Source organism: Nerophis lumbriciformis, linkage group LG35 (assembly GCF_033978685.3).
Source record: "Nerophis lumbriciformis linkage group LG35, RoL_Nlum_v2.1, whole genome shotgun sequence".
Taxonomy (NCBI): Eukaryota; Metazoa; Chordata; class Actinopteri; order Syngnathiformes; family Syngnathidae; genus Nerophis; species Nerophis lumbriciformis.
Window position 1 is genome coordinate 3,971,499 of NC_084582.2, and position 16,350 is coordinate 3,987,848.

General features: G+C 40.4%; 1 protein-coding gene across 2 annotated transcripts in view; it reads right to left on the reverse strand.

Annotated features, from left to right (window-relative positions):
- Nucleotides 1-16,350, reverse strand: part of plp1a (proteolipid protein 1a) — a 50,329-nt gene that overhangs the window by 8,561 nt on the left and 25,418 nt on the right. For both annotated transcript variants that reach the window (XM_061927721.2, XM_061927722.2), the window contains exon 5: nt 7,826-7,899. In XM_061927721.2, the coding sequence (XP_061783705.2) occupies nt 7,826-7,899 (74 nt within the window). The remainder of the gene's footprint in view (nt 1-7,825; nt 7,900-16,350) is intronic.

Genomic DNA, 16,350 nt, shown 5'->3' on the forward strand with positions numbered 1-16,350 from the left:
TTTTTATATCCCACCCATACCACTCACCCCCCCCCCCCCCCCCCCCCAAAAAAGAAAGAAACAACAAATAAACGAAGTAATATCTACAAATACATCAATTAAATAAACAAAGAGAGAGGGGGAAAAAAATAAATAAATAAATAAATAAATAAATAAATAAAATAATAATACATAAAATATAAACAGATGCCCACATATATATATATATACATATATATATATATGTCTTAATAAGGTTATCCAAAAAATAGTGCTCGATACCGTAGTAGAGCGCAATATATGTATGTGTGTCAACCTGATTGACAAACACTTTCCCAAAGACAACAACCTAAGAAAAGTATTCAACAAGAACAACATCAAATTGAGCTACAGCTGCATGAACAATATACGACAAATCATCTCAAACCACAACAAAACAATTACAAATGAGCCGTCGACCCCCAGTCAGAACGACTCCAAAACCAACAAAGCATGTAACTGTCGAAAGAAACCTGATTGCCCCCTCAACGGGGGATGCTTACAAACATCAGTTGTCTACCAATCTAAGGTAATACGCAAGGACATTAACACATCCGACACATATGTAGGATTAACCGAGGGTGAATTCAAAACCAGATGGAACAACCACAAGGCTTCTTTCAGGAACAAAAACCTGCGAAATACCACAGAACTCAGCAAACACATTTGGGACCTCAAAGACAATAATGTTGAATATTCAATAACATGGCAAATTCTTGCATCCAGCACACCTTACAATAGTGGTAATAAAAGATGCAACCTATGCTTGAAAGAGAAACTGTTTATTATCTACCGTCCAGACCTGTCATCCCTCAACAAGCGCAGCGAAATTGTAACAACATGCCGCCATAGACGGAAACACCTCCTAGGTAACACATGAACCAATCACCACGCCCCTAGGCCAGCCTGTACCCACCCACTCTGTGCCCTATATAAACCATGGTATGCGAATGCTCCCATTAAAATCTCCTGACGATTGAGGGTACCCCCCTCATGAAACATGCCTGTAGAGATGAAATAGTCTTGTGATTTTTTTCCCCACACATACATATATATATATATATATATACATATTAGAGATGCGCGGATAGGCAATTATTTCATCCGCAACCGCATCAGAAAGTCGTCAACCATCCGCCATCCACCCGAACTAACATTTGATCAGAACCGCACCCGCCCGCACCCGCCCGTTGTTATATATCTAATATAGACGATGCAAGGCATTAGTGAGGTTATAAAGCTTTTGCCTGTTAAAGAAAGGAGACTGATCCAATGCAGCACAGACATTCGCGTGCCACGCTGTCACGACCCAGACGCACACCAGTACGCAATCATATGGGAGCCGCGCTGAGCGCACCTCCAAGCGCGTCTCGCTGCCGGCGACGGCCGGGTATATGGGCCCGACGCTCCAGCGCCATCCATTTTCAGGGCTAGTTGATTCGGCAGGTGGGTTGTTACACACTCCTTAGCGGGTTCCGACTTCCATGGCCACCGTCCTGCTGTCTATATCAACCAGGGTGAGCCCCACCCCTTTCGTGAGCGCACTGCGCGCGGAGTGACCCCTGTTACGCGCCCCCGGCAACAGGGGTGGCGGGCAGGTAAGCTGCGCGGGCGGAGCGCGCGGAGTGACCCCTGTTACGAGCCCCCGGCCACGGGGGTGGCGGGCAGGTAAGCTGCTTACCTGCTGCGAAGGCGGACGAGGCGGGGTGTCGGTGCGGTGGTGACCCTGGACGTGCGTCGGGCCCTTCTCGCGGATCGCCTCAGCTACGGCTCCCGGTGGGGCCCTCTCGGGGGAAGGGGCCTCGGTTCCGGACCCCGGCGAGGCGTCCCTTCTCCGCTCCGTAAAAGTGTCCATCTCTTTTTTTTTTTTTTTCTTCTGTTGTGGCATATGCAGCAGGTGCCTGCTTGTTTTTCGTATGTGGGTAACAACATTTAACTATGTATATATATTTCCGAATTGGTTTAACTGCCACCCGCCTGAATCTATTTAAAATCTAATTTTTTTTTATTTCAACCGCCCGACCCGACCCGACCCGCGGATAAAATCTAATTTTTTTTAATTTCATCCGCCCGATCCGCGGATAATCCGCGGACTCCGCGGTTGTGCCCGCAAACCGCGCATCTCTAATACATATATACCCACACATACATATATATATAAATATATAAATACATATATATACATACCTACATATACACTTGTAGGGAGTAATCCCCCTTTTTTTTTCTTCTTCTTTTTATCTTTTTTCTTTCCCTTTCTTTTTGGCAATACAATCACTAATTCGAAAAATTAAAGTCAGGTTTATGGAGCGTGACATAGTTGACCCAATTTTCCCAGTATGAAGTAAATTTCTCCAATTTATAATTAATAAAGGCAGTTATCTTCTCCATTTTATATATGTCCATTGTTGTTTCCATCCATTGCTTCAAAGTTGGGCTCTCCTGGGATATCCATTTCCTAGTAATGGTCTTTTTACAAGCCACCAGTAGGATATTCATTAAGTGTTCATCTTACATGTCCAAAAAACAAAGTTTTACTTTCGAGGGGTATTTCACGGGAGTATTTCTTATATACAGTTGTGCTCATAAGTTTACATACCCTGGGAGAATTTATGATTTCTTGGCCATTCTTCAGAGAATATGAATGATAACACAAAAACTAGGGATGTCCGATAATGGCTTTTTGCCGATATTCCGATATTGTCCAACTCTTTAATTACCGATACCGATATCAACCGATATATACAGTCGTGGAATTAACACATTATTATGTCTGATTTGGACAACCAGGTATGGTGAAGATAAGGTACTTTAAAAAAAAAAAAAAATACAATAAAATAAGATTTTTTTAACATTTTCTTGAATAAAAAAGAAAGTAAAACAATATAAAAAACAGTTACATAGAAACTAGTAAATAATGAAAATTATTAAAATTAACTGTTAAAGGTTAGTACTATTAGTGGACCAGCAGCACGCACAATCATGTGTGCTTACGGACTGTATCCCTAACCCTAACCCTATATATTGATATATAATGTAGGAACCAGAATATTAATAACGGAAAGAAACAACCCTTTTGTGTGGTGCACTAATTGTAAGTGTATCTTGTGTTTTTATGTTGATTTAATAAAAAACAAAAAAACAAAAACAAAAAAAAACGATACCGATAATAAAAAAACGATACCGATAATTTCCGATATTACATTTTAACGTATTTATCGGCCGATAATATCGGCTGGACATCTCTAACAAAAACCTTTCTTCCACTCATGCTTAATACTTGTGTGAAGCTATTTATTGGCAAACAACTGTGTTTACTCTTTTTAAATCAAAAAGACAAAAGAAAGTACCCAAATGACCCTGATCAAAAGTTTACATCCCCCAGTGACTTTGATCTGATAACATGCACAAAAGTTGACACAAACAGGTTTGAATGGCTAATCAAGGTTCCAATCCTCACCTGTGACCTGTTTGTTTGTAATTAATGTGTGTGTGTATAAAAGGTCAGTGAGTTTCTGGGCTTCTGACAGACCATTGCATCTTTCATCCAGTGCTGCACAGATGTTTCTAGATTCTGAGTCATGGGGAAGGCAAAATAATTGTCAAAGGATCTGTGAGAAAAGGTAATTGAACTGCATAAAACAGGAAAGGGGTATAAAAAGATATCCAAGGAATTGAGAATGCCAATCAGCAGTATTCAAACGCTGATTAAGAAGTGGAAAATGAGGGATTCAGGTAGACCAGCAAAGATTTCAGCCACAACTGCCAGGAAAATTGTTCGAAATGCAAAGAAAAATCCACAAATAACTTCAGCTGAAATACAGGACTATCTGAAAAATTGTGGTGTGGCTGTTTCAAGATGCACAATAAGGAGGCACTTGAAGAAAAATGGGCTGCATGGTCGAGTCGCCAGAAGAAAGCCATTTCTGCGCAAATGTCACAAAGTATCCTGCTTACGTTACGCCAAACAGCAAAGAGACAAGCCTCAAAACTTCTGGAACAAAGTCATTTGGAGTGATGGCTTTCTTCTGGCGACTCGACCATGCAGCCCATTTTTCTTCAAGTGCCTCCTTATTGTGCATCTTGAAACAGCCACACCACCATTTTTCAGGTAGTCCTGTATTTCAGCTGAAGTTATTTGTGGATTTTTCTTTGCATTTCAAACAATTTTCCGTGCAGTTGTGGCTGAAATCTTTGCTGGTCTACCTGAATCCCTCATTTTCCACTTCTTAATCAGCGTTTGAACACTGCTGATTGGCCTTCTCAATTGCGTGGATATCTTTTTATACCCCTTTCCTGTTTTATGCAGTTCAGTTACCTTTTCTCGGAGATCCTTTGACAATTATTTTGCCTTCCCCATGACTCAGAATCCAGAAACATCTGTGCAGCACTGGATGAAAGATGCAATGGTCTGTCAGAAGCCCAGAAACTCACTGACCTTTTATACACACACACATTAATTATAAACAAACTGGTCACAGGTGAGGATTGGAACCTTGATTAGCCATTCAAACCTGTTTGTGTCAACTTTTGTGCATGTTATCAGATCAAAGTCACTTTTGATCAGGGTCATTTGGGTACTTTCTTTTGTCATTTTGATTTAAACAGAGTAAACACAGTTGTTTGCCAATAAATAGCTTCACACAACCATTAAGCATGAGTGGAAGAAAGGCTTTTGTGTTATCATTCATATTCTCTGAAGAATGGCCAATAAATAATAAATTCTCCCAGGGTATGTAAACTTATGAGCACAACTGTATGTATATATATATATATATATATATATATATATATATATATATATATATATATATATATATATAAAAAATAATAAAAAAACAATTAAAAAAAATAAATAATAATAATAATAATATATATATATATATATATATATATATATATAAAAATAATCCGTTCATGAATGAGTATATCCGTTCGGCCACCGTGTTCAATGGAGAAGTCTGATCTATAAAATGTGCAGGCAACATACCCCTTCCCCTTCCAGCTGTCCTGGATGAACTGAAATTATCTTTTCCCGATCATTTTGGAACTTGCAAGCGTACTTCTTCTCCTTACTCGTCGTCGCCATGTCTCTTCTTCGTTCTTCCGCTTCGTCTCTGTTATGTTTTTGGACATTACTACTTGCCGTAGTTTTGAAGCAATGCATGATGGGAATCCGGATGTTGTGTGTCAGTGTATGAACGTGCCGGCTGGAATAAACACACGCTGAGAAATAGCTCCGTGCCTGCCTACTTTATGGGTTATAGATAAAGCTATGGATAACGGAGACATATATAATAGTCTCCTTTTCAGGTGAGAGAGGATGCTAAAGGCAGTGCATTTAAGGCACGCCCCCAATATTGTTGTCCGGGTGGAAATCGGGAGAAATTCGGGAGAACGGTTGCCCCGGGAGATTTTCGGGAGGGGCACTTAAATTCGGGAGTCTCCCGAGAAAATCGGGAGGGTTGGCAAGTATGGTTGACACAAAAGCTGCCATGCAGGCTGTTTTTTTCTCTCTCTTTTGTCTATCTTTATTTTTCTTTTTTTGCCATTGCTCCAAAAAAAAATAAAATCAATGTTATAATGAATTATTGACCTATTCAAGGCTCCAATTATTTCACTTTAAAATGTTTGATGTGGAAAATATTGCATACATGGTGTGGTTGCCATACAAAAACATAGTTTTCTTTGACAAAAGAGCATTAAAAAAAAAAAATAGTTCAAAACGTAAAATCGACGAATATATCTGATGTTGATCTCGTAACTTAAGTGTTGAAAGTAAAAAAAAAAAAAACTATTAAAAATGTATCACTTTATGAGTGGGGAACCTTTTGGATCCCAAATATAATTAATGGGATTTTATTGATCTTTTCACTGTGATTACTCAAAATTAATAATGAATTAAAATCAATGGTGTCCTGCATTATTGATCTTTTTAGGGCTCTAATTACTTCACATCAAATATTGGTTTCAGCATGTTTTGGTCAGTGGGGGAAATACTGCATATTTCAGTTTTATTATAAAAAACAAAGTTGTCTTTTTAACTTTATATCAACCTGAAGTTGATATACTGTAAAGATTTACTGTAAGCATTAAATTAAAAAAATACAAACCCCGTTTCCATATGAGTTGGGAAATTGTGTTAGATGTAAATATAAACGGATTACAATGATTTGCAAATCATTTTCAACCCATATTCAGTTGAATATGCTACAAAGACAACATATTTGATGTTCAAACTGATAAACATTTTTTTTTTTTGCAAATAATCATTAACTTTAGAATTTGATGCCAGCAACACGTGACAAAGAAGTTGGGAAAGGTGGCAATAAATACTGATAAAGTTGAGGAATGCTCATCAAACACTTATTTGGAACATCCCACAGGTGAGCAGGCTAATTGGGAACAGGTGGGTGCCATGATTGGGTATAAAAGTAGATTCCATGAAATGCTCAGTCATTCACAAACAAGGATGGGGCGAGGGTCACCACTTTGTCAACAAATGCGTGAGCAAATTGTTGAACAGTTTAAGAAAAACCTTTCTCAACCAGCTATTGCAAGGAATTAAGGGATTTCACCATCTACGGTCCGTAATATCATCAAAGGGTTCAGAGAATCTGGAGAAATCACTGCACGTAAGCAGCTAAGCCCGTGACCTTCGGTCCCTCAGGCTGTACTGCATCAACAAGCAACATTAGTGTGTAAAGGATATCACCACATGGGCTCAGGAACACTTCAGAAACCCACTGTCAGTAACTACAGTTGGTCGCTACATCTGTAAGTGCAAGTTAAAACTCTCCTATGCAAGGCGAAAACCGTTTATCAACAACACCCAGAAACGCCGTCGGCTTCGCTGGGCCTGAGCTCATCTAAGATGGACTGATACAAAGTGTAAAAGTGTTCTGTGGTCTGACGAGTCCACATTTCAAATTGTTTTTGGAAACTGGACGTCGTGTCCTCCGGACCAAAGAAGAAAAGAACCATCCGGATTGTTATAGGCGCACGGTTGAAAAGCCAGCATCTGTGATGGTATGGGGGTGTATCAGTGCCCAAGACATGGGTAACTTACACATCTGTGAAGGCACCATTAATGCTTAAAAGGTACATACAGGTTTTGGAGCAACATATGTTGCCATCCAAGCAACGTTACCATGGACGCCCCTGCTTATTTCAACAAGACAATGCCAAGCCACGTGTTACATCAACGTGGCTTCATAGTAAAAGAGTGCGGGTACTAGACTGGCCTGCCTGTAGTCCAGACCTGTCTCCCATTGAAAATGTGTGGCGCATTATGAAGCCTAAAATACCACAAGGGAGACCCCCGGACTGTCGAACAACTTAAGCTGTACATCAAGCAAGAATGGGAAATAATTCCACCTGGGAAGCTTAAAAAATGTGTCTCCTCAGTTCCCAAACCTTTACTGAGTGTTGTTAAAAGGAAAGGCCATGTAACACAGTGGTGAACATGCCCTTTCCCAACTACTTTGGCACGTGTTGCAGCCATGAAATTCTAAGTTAATTATTATTTGCAAAAAAAAAATGAAGTTTATGAGTTTGAACATCAAATATCTTGTTTTTGTAGTGCATTCAATTGAATATTCCGTTTATATTTACATCTAACACAATTTCCCAACTCATATGGAAACGGGGTTTGTATATAATTTGACTTGTTTTTAACATTTTAATGACTTAGACCCTTTATGGTCCCCGGGAGCCCTAAAGAAAAAAAAATTAAAAAATCCATATATTTTGTTTTCAGTGGGAAAAAGTTTGGACACCCCTGCTTTATGCGGACGCTTCTTCTCACCTCTCTGGTCTTGCAGATGGAGGACAAAGTTATCCCGCAAGCTTTTCCTGGCACCGCGTTCCACGGCAGCAGCCCTGTTGACGTCAAGTCGGATCTAATTAATCGGATGCATTCATCACAGATCAAATTGAAGAGTCCCAATCCTGTTATCACACCGCAGACTCCATAAATTACCCGCCCGGAACACCACCCAGGCCTCGGTCCAAAGTCTAATGATGTGTGTGTGTGTGGAAGAAAACAACACCAGGATTGGGATTTTTACACTTTTTTTTGCTTCCTGTTCATTAGATAGCAAGCAGAGGCTGGGAAAAGTCACTGGAGTGAAAAGGTAGACTTCCATGTTGTGGTTTTTGCAGCTTTTCTCCTCCAAAATCAATGAGTGAAAAACGAAGTTAGATCATAATATCATGTAGATACACAAATTCGTCTGGAACCGAGATTTTTTTACGAAGCTAACTTTGTTATTTTTTAGCTCATTTGGAATGAGAGTGGCAAAAAAGACTGAGAAAGTTGAGGAATGCTCATCAAACACTTATTTGGAACATCCCCCAGGTGAACAGGCTCATTGGGAACAGGTGGGTGCCATGATTGGGTATAAAAGCAGCATCCATGAAATGCTCAGTCATTCACAAACAAGGATCACCACTTTGCATGAGCTAATTGTCCAACAGTTGAAGTACATTTCTCAACCAGCTATTGCAAGGAATTTAGGGCTTTCCCCATCTACGGTCTGTAATATCATCAAAAGGTTCAGAGAATCTGGAGAAATCACTGCACGTAGGCGGTACTGCACCAAAAAGCGACATCGGTATGTAAAGGATATCACCACATGGGGTCAGGAACACTTCGGAAAAACCGCTGTCTGTAACTACAGTTGGTCAGTTTGTCTTTCTGACGACCTCACCACATTTATGCTCTGTCCATGCCTGATACTTCTTTCCATGTCCATTCTTCATGCAACTATTTTTGTCCAAGCCAAGTAAGTTTTTGTTCCATGTTTGTAGTCTTTTTGGTTTCATAGTTTGTTCTCCGCCATTGTGCGTGTTTTTCGTTTGTACTTTTTTGCTATAGTCTTTTGGTTTCATAGTTTATTCTCCGCCAAAGTGGGCGCTTTTTCGTTTATTCTTTGTTTGATAAATAAATCATGTACCTTAATTCCCGTCTCGCCCGAGCCAACTTTCCGTTGCATCCCGGAAAAGCTAACACCCCGGATCAAGTCATGACAGGTTCCTTATCATCAAAAGGGTGCTTCTCTACCAAACAAGTAGGTATCATAATTTTCTATACTGGTCTTCCTTCAAATAAAATATGAGTAATTTTCTCCACTGTCAAAATATAACATTTTCCTAAATAAAAAACTATTTACCGGATTTTTCGGAGTATAAGTCGCTCCGGAGTATAAGTCGCACGGGCCGAAAATGCATAATAAAGAAGGAAAAAACCATATATAAGTCGCATTTTTGGGGGAAATTTATTTGATAAAAGCCAACACCTAGAATATACACTTGAAAGGCAATTTAAAATAAATAAAGAATAGTGAACAACAGGCTGTATAAGTGTACGTTATATGAGGCATAAATAACCAACTGGTATGTTAACGTAACATATTATGGTAAGAGTCATTCAAATAACTATAACATATAGAACATGCTATACGTTTACCAAACAATCTGTCACTCCTAATCGCTAAATTCCATGAAATCTTATACGTCTAGTCCAGGGGTCGGCAACCTTTACCAGTCAAAGAGCCATTTTGACCAGTTTCACAAATTATAGAAAACAATGGGAGCCGCCGCAAACATTTTTTTAAATTTTAAATGAAATAACACTGCATACAAAGTTTTTTTTTGTGCTTTGTGCTATGTATAACCAGGGGTCTCAGAGACGCTGCCCACACCTTTATGTGGAATTTGAAAGCTGGTGCGGCACGCAGGTTTTAAATGAAAGGCGCTTGTCAGCGTCATGCGTGCCGTGGTGGTACAGCATATAGCACCGACTATAGTTAGCGTGCCTGATCAGACACATGTTGTACAGGTAAAAGCCAGTAAATTAGAACATTTTGAAAAACTTGATTTATTTCAGTAATTGCATTCAAAAGGTGTAACTTGTACATTATATTTATTCATTGCACACAGACTGATGCATTCAAATGTTTATTTCATTTAATTTTGATGATTTGAAGTGGCAACAAATGAAAATCCAAAATTCCGTGTGTCACAAAATTAGAATATGACTTAAGGCTAATACAAAAAAGGGTTTTTTAGAAATGTTGGCCAACTGAAAAGTATGAAAATGAAAAATATGAGCATGTACAATACTCAATACTTGGTTGGAGCTCCTTTTGCCTCAATTACTGCGTTAATGCGGCGTGGCATGGAGTCGAAGAGTTTCTGGCACTGCTCAGGTGTTATGAGAGCCCAGGTTGCTCTGATAGTGGCCTTCAACTCTTCTGCGTTTTTGGGTCTGGCATTCTGCATCTTCCTTTTCACAATACCCCACAGATTTTCTATGGGGCTAAGGTCAGGGGAGTTGGCGGGCCAATTTAGAACAGAAATACCATGGTCCGTAAACCAGGCACGGGTAGATTTTGCGCTGTGTGCAGGCGCCAAGTCCTGTTGGAACTTGAAATCTCCATCTCCATAGAGCAGGTCAGCAGCAGGAAGCATGAAGTGCTCTAAAACTTGCTGGTAGACGGCTGCGTTGACCCTGGATCTCAGGAAACAGACTGGACCGACACCAGCAGATGACATGGCACCCCAAACCATCACTGATGGTGGAAACTTTACACTAGACTTCAGGCAACGTGGATCCTGTGCCTCTCCTGTCTTCCTCCAGACTCTGGGACCTCGATTTCCAAAGGAAATGCAAAATTTGCATGGTTGGGTGATGGTTTGGGGTGCCATGTCATCTGCTGGTGTCGGTCCACTCTGTTTCCTGAGATCCAGGGTCAACGCAGCCGTCTACCAGCAAGTTTTAGAGCACTTCATGCTTCCTGCTGCTGACCTGCTCTATGGAGATGGAGATTTCAAGTTCCAACAGGACTTGGCGCCTGCACACAGCGCAAAATCTACCCGTGCCTGGTTTACAGACCATGGTATTTCTGTTCTAAATTGGCCCGCCAACTCCCCTGACCTTAGCCCCATAGAAAATCTGTGGGGTATTGTGAAAAGGAAGATGCAGAATGCCAGACCCAAAAACGCAGAAGAGTTGAAGGCCACTATCAGAGCAACCTGGGCTCTCATAACACCTGAACAGTGCCAGAAACTCATCGACTCCATGCCACGCCGCATTAACGCAGTAATTGAGGCAAAAGGAGCTCCAACCAAGTATTGAGTATTGTACATGCTCATATTTTTCATTTTCATACTTTTCAGTTGGCCAACATTTCTAAAAATCCCTTTTTTGTATTAGCCTTAAGTAATATTCTAATTTTGTGACACACGGAATTTTGGATTTTCATTTGTTGCCACTTCAAATCATCAAAATTAAATGAAATAAACATTTGAATGCATCAGTCTGTGTGCAATGAATAAATATAATGTACAAGTTACACCTTTTGAATGCAATTACTGAAATAAATCAAGTTTTTCAAAATATTCTAATTTACTGGCTTTTACCTGTATAGGGCTTCCGCTTGCTCACTTAGGTTACAGCAAGGCATACTTGTTCAACAACCACACAGGTTACACTGACGGTGGCGGTATAAAAAAAACAAACTTTAACACTCTTACTAATAATGCGCCACACTGTGAACCCACACCAAACAAGAATGACAAACAAATTTCGGGAGAACATCTGCACCGTAACACAGCATAAACACAACAGGACAAATACCCAGAATCCCATGCAGCCCTAACTCTTCCGGGATATATTATACACCCCCGCTACCAAACCCCGCCCACCTCAACCGACGCACAGAGAGGGGGGGGGTGTATAATGTAGCCCGGAAGAGTCAGGGCTGCATGGGATTCTGGGTGTTTGTTCTGTTGTGTTTATGTTGTGTTAAGGTGCAGATGTTCTCCCGAAATGTGTTTGTCATTTTTGTTTGGTTTTGGTTCAAAGTGTGGCGCATTATTAGTAAGAGTGTTCAAGTTGTTTTATATGGCCACCGTCAGTGTAACCTGTGTGGCTGTTGACCAAGTATGCCTTGCTGTCACTTACGTGAGCAAGCAGAAGATGTATATTGTATAACAAGTGTTGGGCTGGCACGCTGTTAATACAGATTGTAGAGGGCGACAAATGTTGTACCATCATAGCACGCCCTTATTATAGCCGTAAGGGTGAAAATCGGTGAATATTAATCCCGGGAGTTTTCTGCGAGAGGCACTGAAATCCGGAAGTCTCACGGGAAAAATGGGGGGGTACAGCAAGTTAGCTGCGGAGCCGCATCAGAGTGATCAAAGAGCCGCATGCGGCTCCGGAGCCGCGGTTTGCCGACCCCTGGTCTAGTCTCTTTCGTGAATGAGATAAATAATATTATTTGATATTCTACGCTAATGTGTTAATAATTTCACACATAAGTCGCTCCTGAGTATAAGTCGCACCCCCGGCCAAACTATGAAAAAAAACTGCGACTTATAGTCCGAAAAATACGGTATTAGCTTTTCAATTGTACCAATCATAAAGAGTTGAACAGGTTCGTGTATTTATAGGTATACACATTGTAATCATCAAATATTCAACAGCTTGTATATTTAAGTTAAGGTATTATGCAAACTTGACGATGGTTTACCATTTTGTTTTTCTTTGTGAAAAGGTCAACTCTTGTTGTTGTTGCTGTAAAAAAAAAAGGGACTGTAATATTTGCACTATAGTGCACATAGCGATGCAGGCGTTGCCAACATTTGTGTCATCCCCTACTTCTTAATACAAATTTCTCTTCTGTAATCTGTTTGTGTTTTCTCCATGTGTTTGATGTTGGGCTTTTCCGCCGGAACTGTGCCCTTATATGGGGAATTAAGGGCGTTTACCTATGCAAATTACAGAATTTAGGGCGTGTTTATATGCAAATTCTGATAGACACGCACGCGCTAACCATTTGGCATTCAGCAACTTAAGAACAGCAGCCGAGAACAATTTGGCCGTTTAAGAACACGTCATGAATTTGAATGGACTCCTCTTGGGAAATCACTTCGGAAGAAAGATACGAGGAAAAACTTAGGAACTTATTGCTGAATGGAACCAATTAGTGGAATGAGATAGTTTGTGTTTTCTCCGTGTGTTTGATGTTCGGCTTTTCCGCCGGAATTGTGCCCTTATATGGGGAATTAAGGGCGTTTACCTATGCAAATTACAGAATTTAGGGCGTGGTTATATGCAAATTATGATAGACACGCACGCGCTAACCATTTGGCATTCAGCAACTTAAGAACAGCAGGTGGGAACAATTTGGCCGTTTAAGAACACGTCATGAATTTGAATGGACTCCCCTTTGGAAATCACTTCGGAAGAAAGATACGAGGAAAAAGTTAGGAACTTATTGCTGAATGGGGCCCAATTAGTGGAATGAGATAGTTTGTGTTTTCTCCGTGTGTTTGATGTTTGGCTTTTCCGCCGGAATTGTGCCATTATATGGGGAATTAAGGGCGTTTACCTATGCAAATTACAGAATTTAGGGCGTGTTTATATGCAAATTCTGATATACACGCACGCGCTAACCATTTGGCATTCAGCAACTTAAGAACAGCAGGTGGGAACAATTTGGCCGTTTGAGAACACGTCATGAATTTGAATGGACTCCTCTTAGGAAATCACTTAGGAAGAAAGATAAGAGGAAAAGTTGGGAACTTATTGCTGAATGGGGTCCAATTAGTGGAATGAGATAGTTTGTGTTTTCTCCGTGTGTTTGATGTTTGGCTTTTCCGCCGGAATTGTGCCCTTATATGGGGAATTAAGGGCGTTTACCTATGCAAATTACATAATTTAGGGCGTTGTTATATGCAAATTATGATAGACACGCACGCGGTAACCATTTGGCATTCAGCAACTTAAGAACAGCAGCCGAGAACAATTTGGCCGTTTAAGAACACGTCATGAATTTGAATGGACTCCTCCTAGGAAATCACTTAGGAAGAAAGATAAGAGGAAAAGTTGGGAACTTATTGCTGAATGGGGCCCAATTAGTGGAATGAGATAGTTTGTGTTTTCTCCGTGTGTTTGATGTTCGGCTTTTCCGCCGGAATTGTGCCCTTAAATGGGGAATTAAGGGCGTTTACCTATGCAAATTACAGAATTTAGGGCGTGTTTATATGCAAATTCTGATAGACACGCACGCGCTAACCATTTGGCATTCAGCAACTTAAGAACAGCAGGTGGGAACAATTTGGCCGTTTAAGAACACGTCATGAATTTGAATGGACTTCTCTTGGGAAATCACTTAGGAAGAAAGATACGAGAAAAAACTTAGGAACTTATTGCTGAATGGAACCAATTAGTGGAATGAGATAGTTTGTGTTTTCTCCGTGTGTTTGATGTTCGGCTTTTCCGCCGGAATTGTTCCCTTATATGGGGAATTAAGGGCGTTTACCTATGCAAATTACAGAATTTAGGGCGTGTTTATATGCAAATTCTGATAGACACGCACGCGCTAACCATTTGGCATTCAGCAACTTAAGAACAGCAGGTGGGAACAATTTGGCCGTTTAAGAACACGTCATGAATTTGAATGGACTCCCCTTTGGAAATCACTTCGGAAGAAAGATACGAGGAAAAAGTTAGGAACTTATTGCTGAATGGGGCCCAATTAGTGGAGTGAGATAGTTTGTGTTTTCTCCGTGTGTTTGATGTTCGGCTTTTCCGCCGGAATTGTGCCCTTATATGGGGAATTAAGGGCGTTTACCTATGCAAATTACAGAATTTAGGGCGTGGTTATATGCAAATTCTGATAGACACGCACGCGCTAACCATTTGGCATTCAGCAACTTAAGAACAGCAGGTGGGAACAATTTGGCCGTTTAAGAACACGTCATGAATTTGAATGGACTCCTCTTAGGAAATCACTTAGGAAGAAAGATAAGAGGAAAAAGTTAGGAACTTATTGCTGAATGGGGCCCAATTAGTGGAATGAGATAGTTTGTGTTTTCTCCGTGTGTTTGATGTTCGGCTTTTCCGCCGGAATTGTGCTCTTATATGGGGAATTAAGGGCGTTTACCTATGCAAATTACAGAATTTAGGGCGTGTTTATATGCAAATTCTGATAGACACGCACGCGCTAACCATTTGGCATTCAGCAATTTAAGAACAGCAGGTGGGAACAATTTGGCCGTTTAAGAACACGTCATGAATTTGAATGGACTTCTCTTGGGAAATCACTTAGGAAGAAAGATACGAGAAAAAACTTAGGAACTTATTGCTGAATGGAACCAATTAGTGGAATGAGATAGTTTGTGTTTTCTCCGTGTGTTTGATGTTCGGCTTTTCCGCTGGAATTGTGCTCTTATATGGGGAATTAAGGGCGTTTACCTATGCAAATTACAGAATTTAGGGCGTGTTTATATGCAAATTCTGATAGACACGCACGCGCTAACCATTTGGCATTCAGCAATTTAAGAACAGCAGGTGGGAACAATTTGGCCGTTTAAGAACACGTCATGAATTTGAATGGACTTCTCTTGGGAAATCACTTAGGAAGAAAGATACGAGGAAAAACTTAGGAACTTATTGCTGAATGGAACCAATTAGTGGAATGAGATAGTTTGTGTTTTCTCCGTGTGTTTGATGTTCGGCTTTTCCTCCGGAATTGTTCCCTTATATGGGGAATTAAGGGTGTTTACCTATGCAAATTACAGAATTTAGGGCGTGTTTAAATGCAAATTCTGATAGACACGCACGCGCTAACCATTTGGCATTCAGCAACTTAAGAACAGCAGGTGGGAACAATTTGGCCGTTTAAGAACATGTCATGAATTTGAATGGACTCCTCTTAGGAAACCACTTCAGAAGAAAAATAAGAGGAAAAGTTAGGAACTTATTGTTGAATGGGGCCCAATTAGTGGAATAAGATAGTTTGTGTTTTCTCCGTGTGTTTGATGTTTGGCTTTTCTGCCGGAATTGTGCCCTTATATGGGGAATTAAGGGCGTGTTTCTATGCAAATCATTGTAGACACGCACGCGCTAACCATTTGGCATTCAGCAACTTAAGAACAGCAAGTGGGAACAATTTGGCCGTTTAAGAACACGTCATGAATTTGAATGGACTCCTCTTAGGAAACCACTTCGGAAGAAAAATAAGAGGAAAAGTTAGGAACTTATTGTTGAATGGGGCCCAATTAGTGGAATGAGATAGTTTGTGTTTTCTCCGTGTGTTTGATGTTTGGCTTTTCCGCCGGAATTGTGCCCTTATATGGGGAATTAAGGGCGTTTACCTATGCAAATTGCAGAATTTAGGGCGTGTTTATATGCAAATTATGATAGACACGGACGCGCTAACCATTTGGCATTCAGCAACATAAGAACAGCAGGTGGGAACAATTTGGCCGTTTAAGAACACGTCATGAATTTGAATGGACTCCTCTTGGGAAATCACT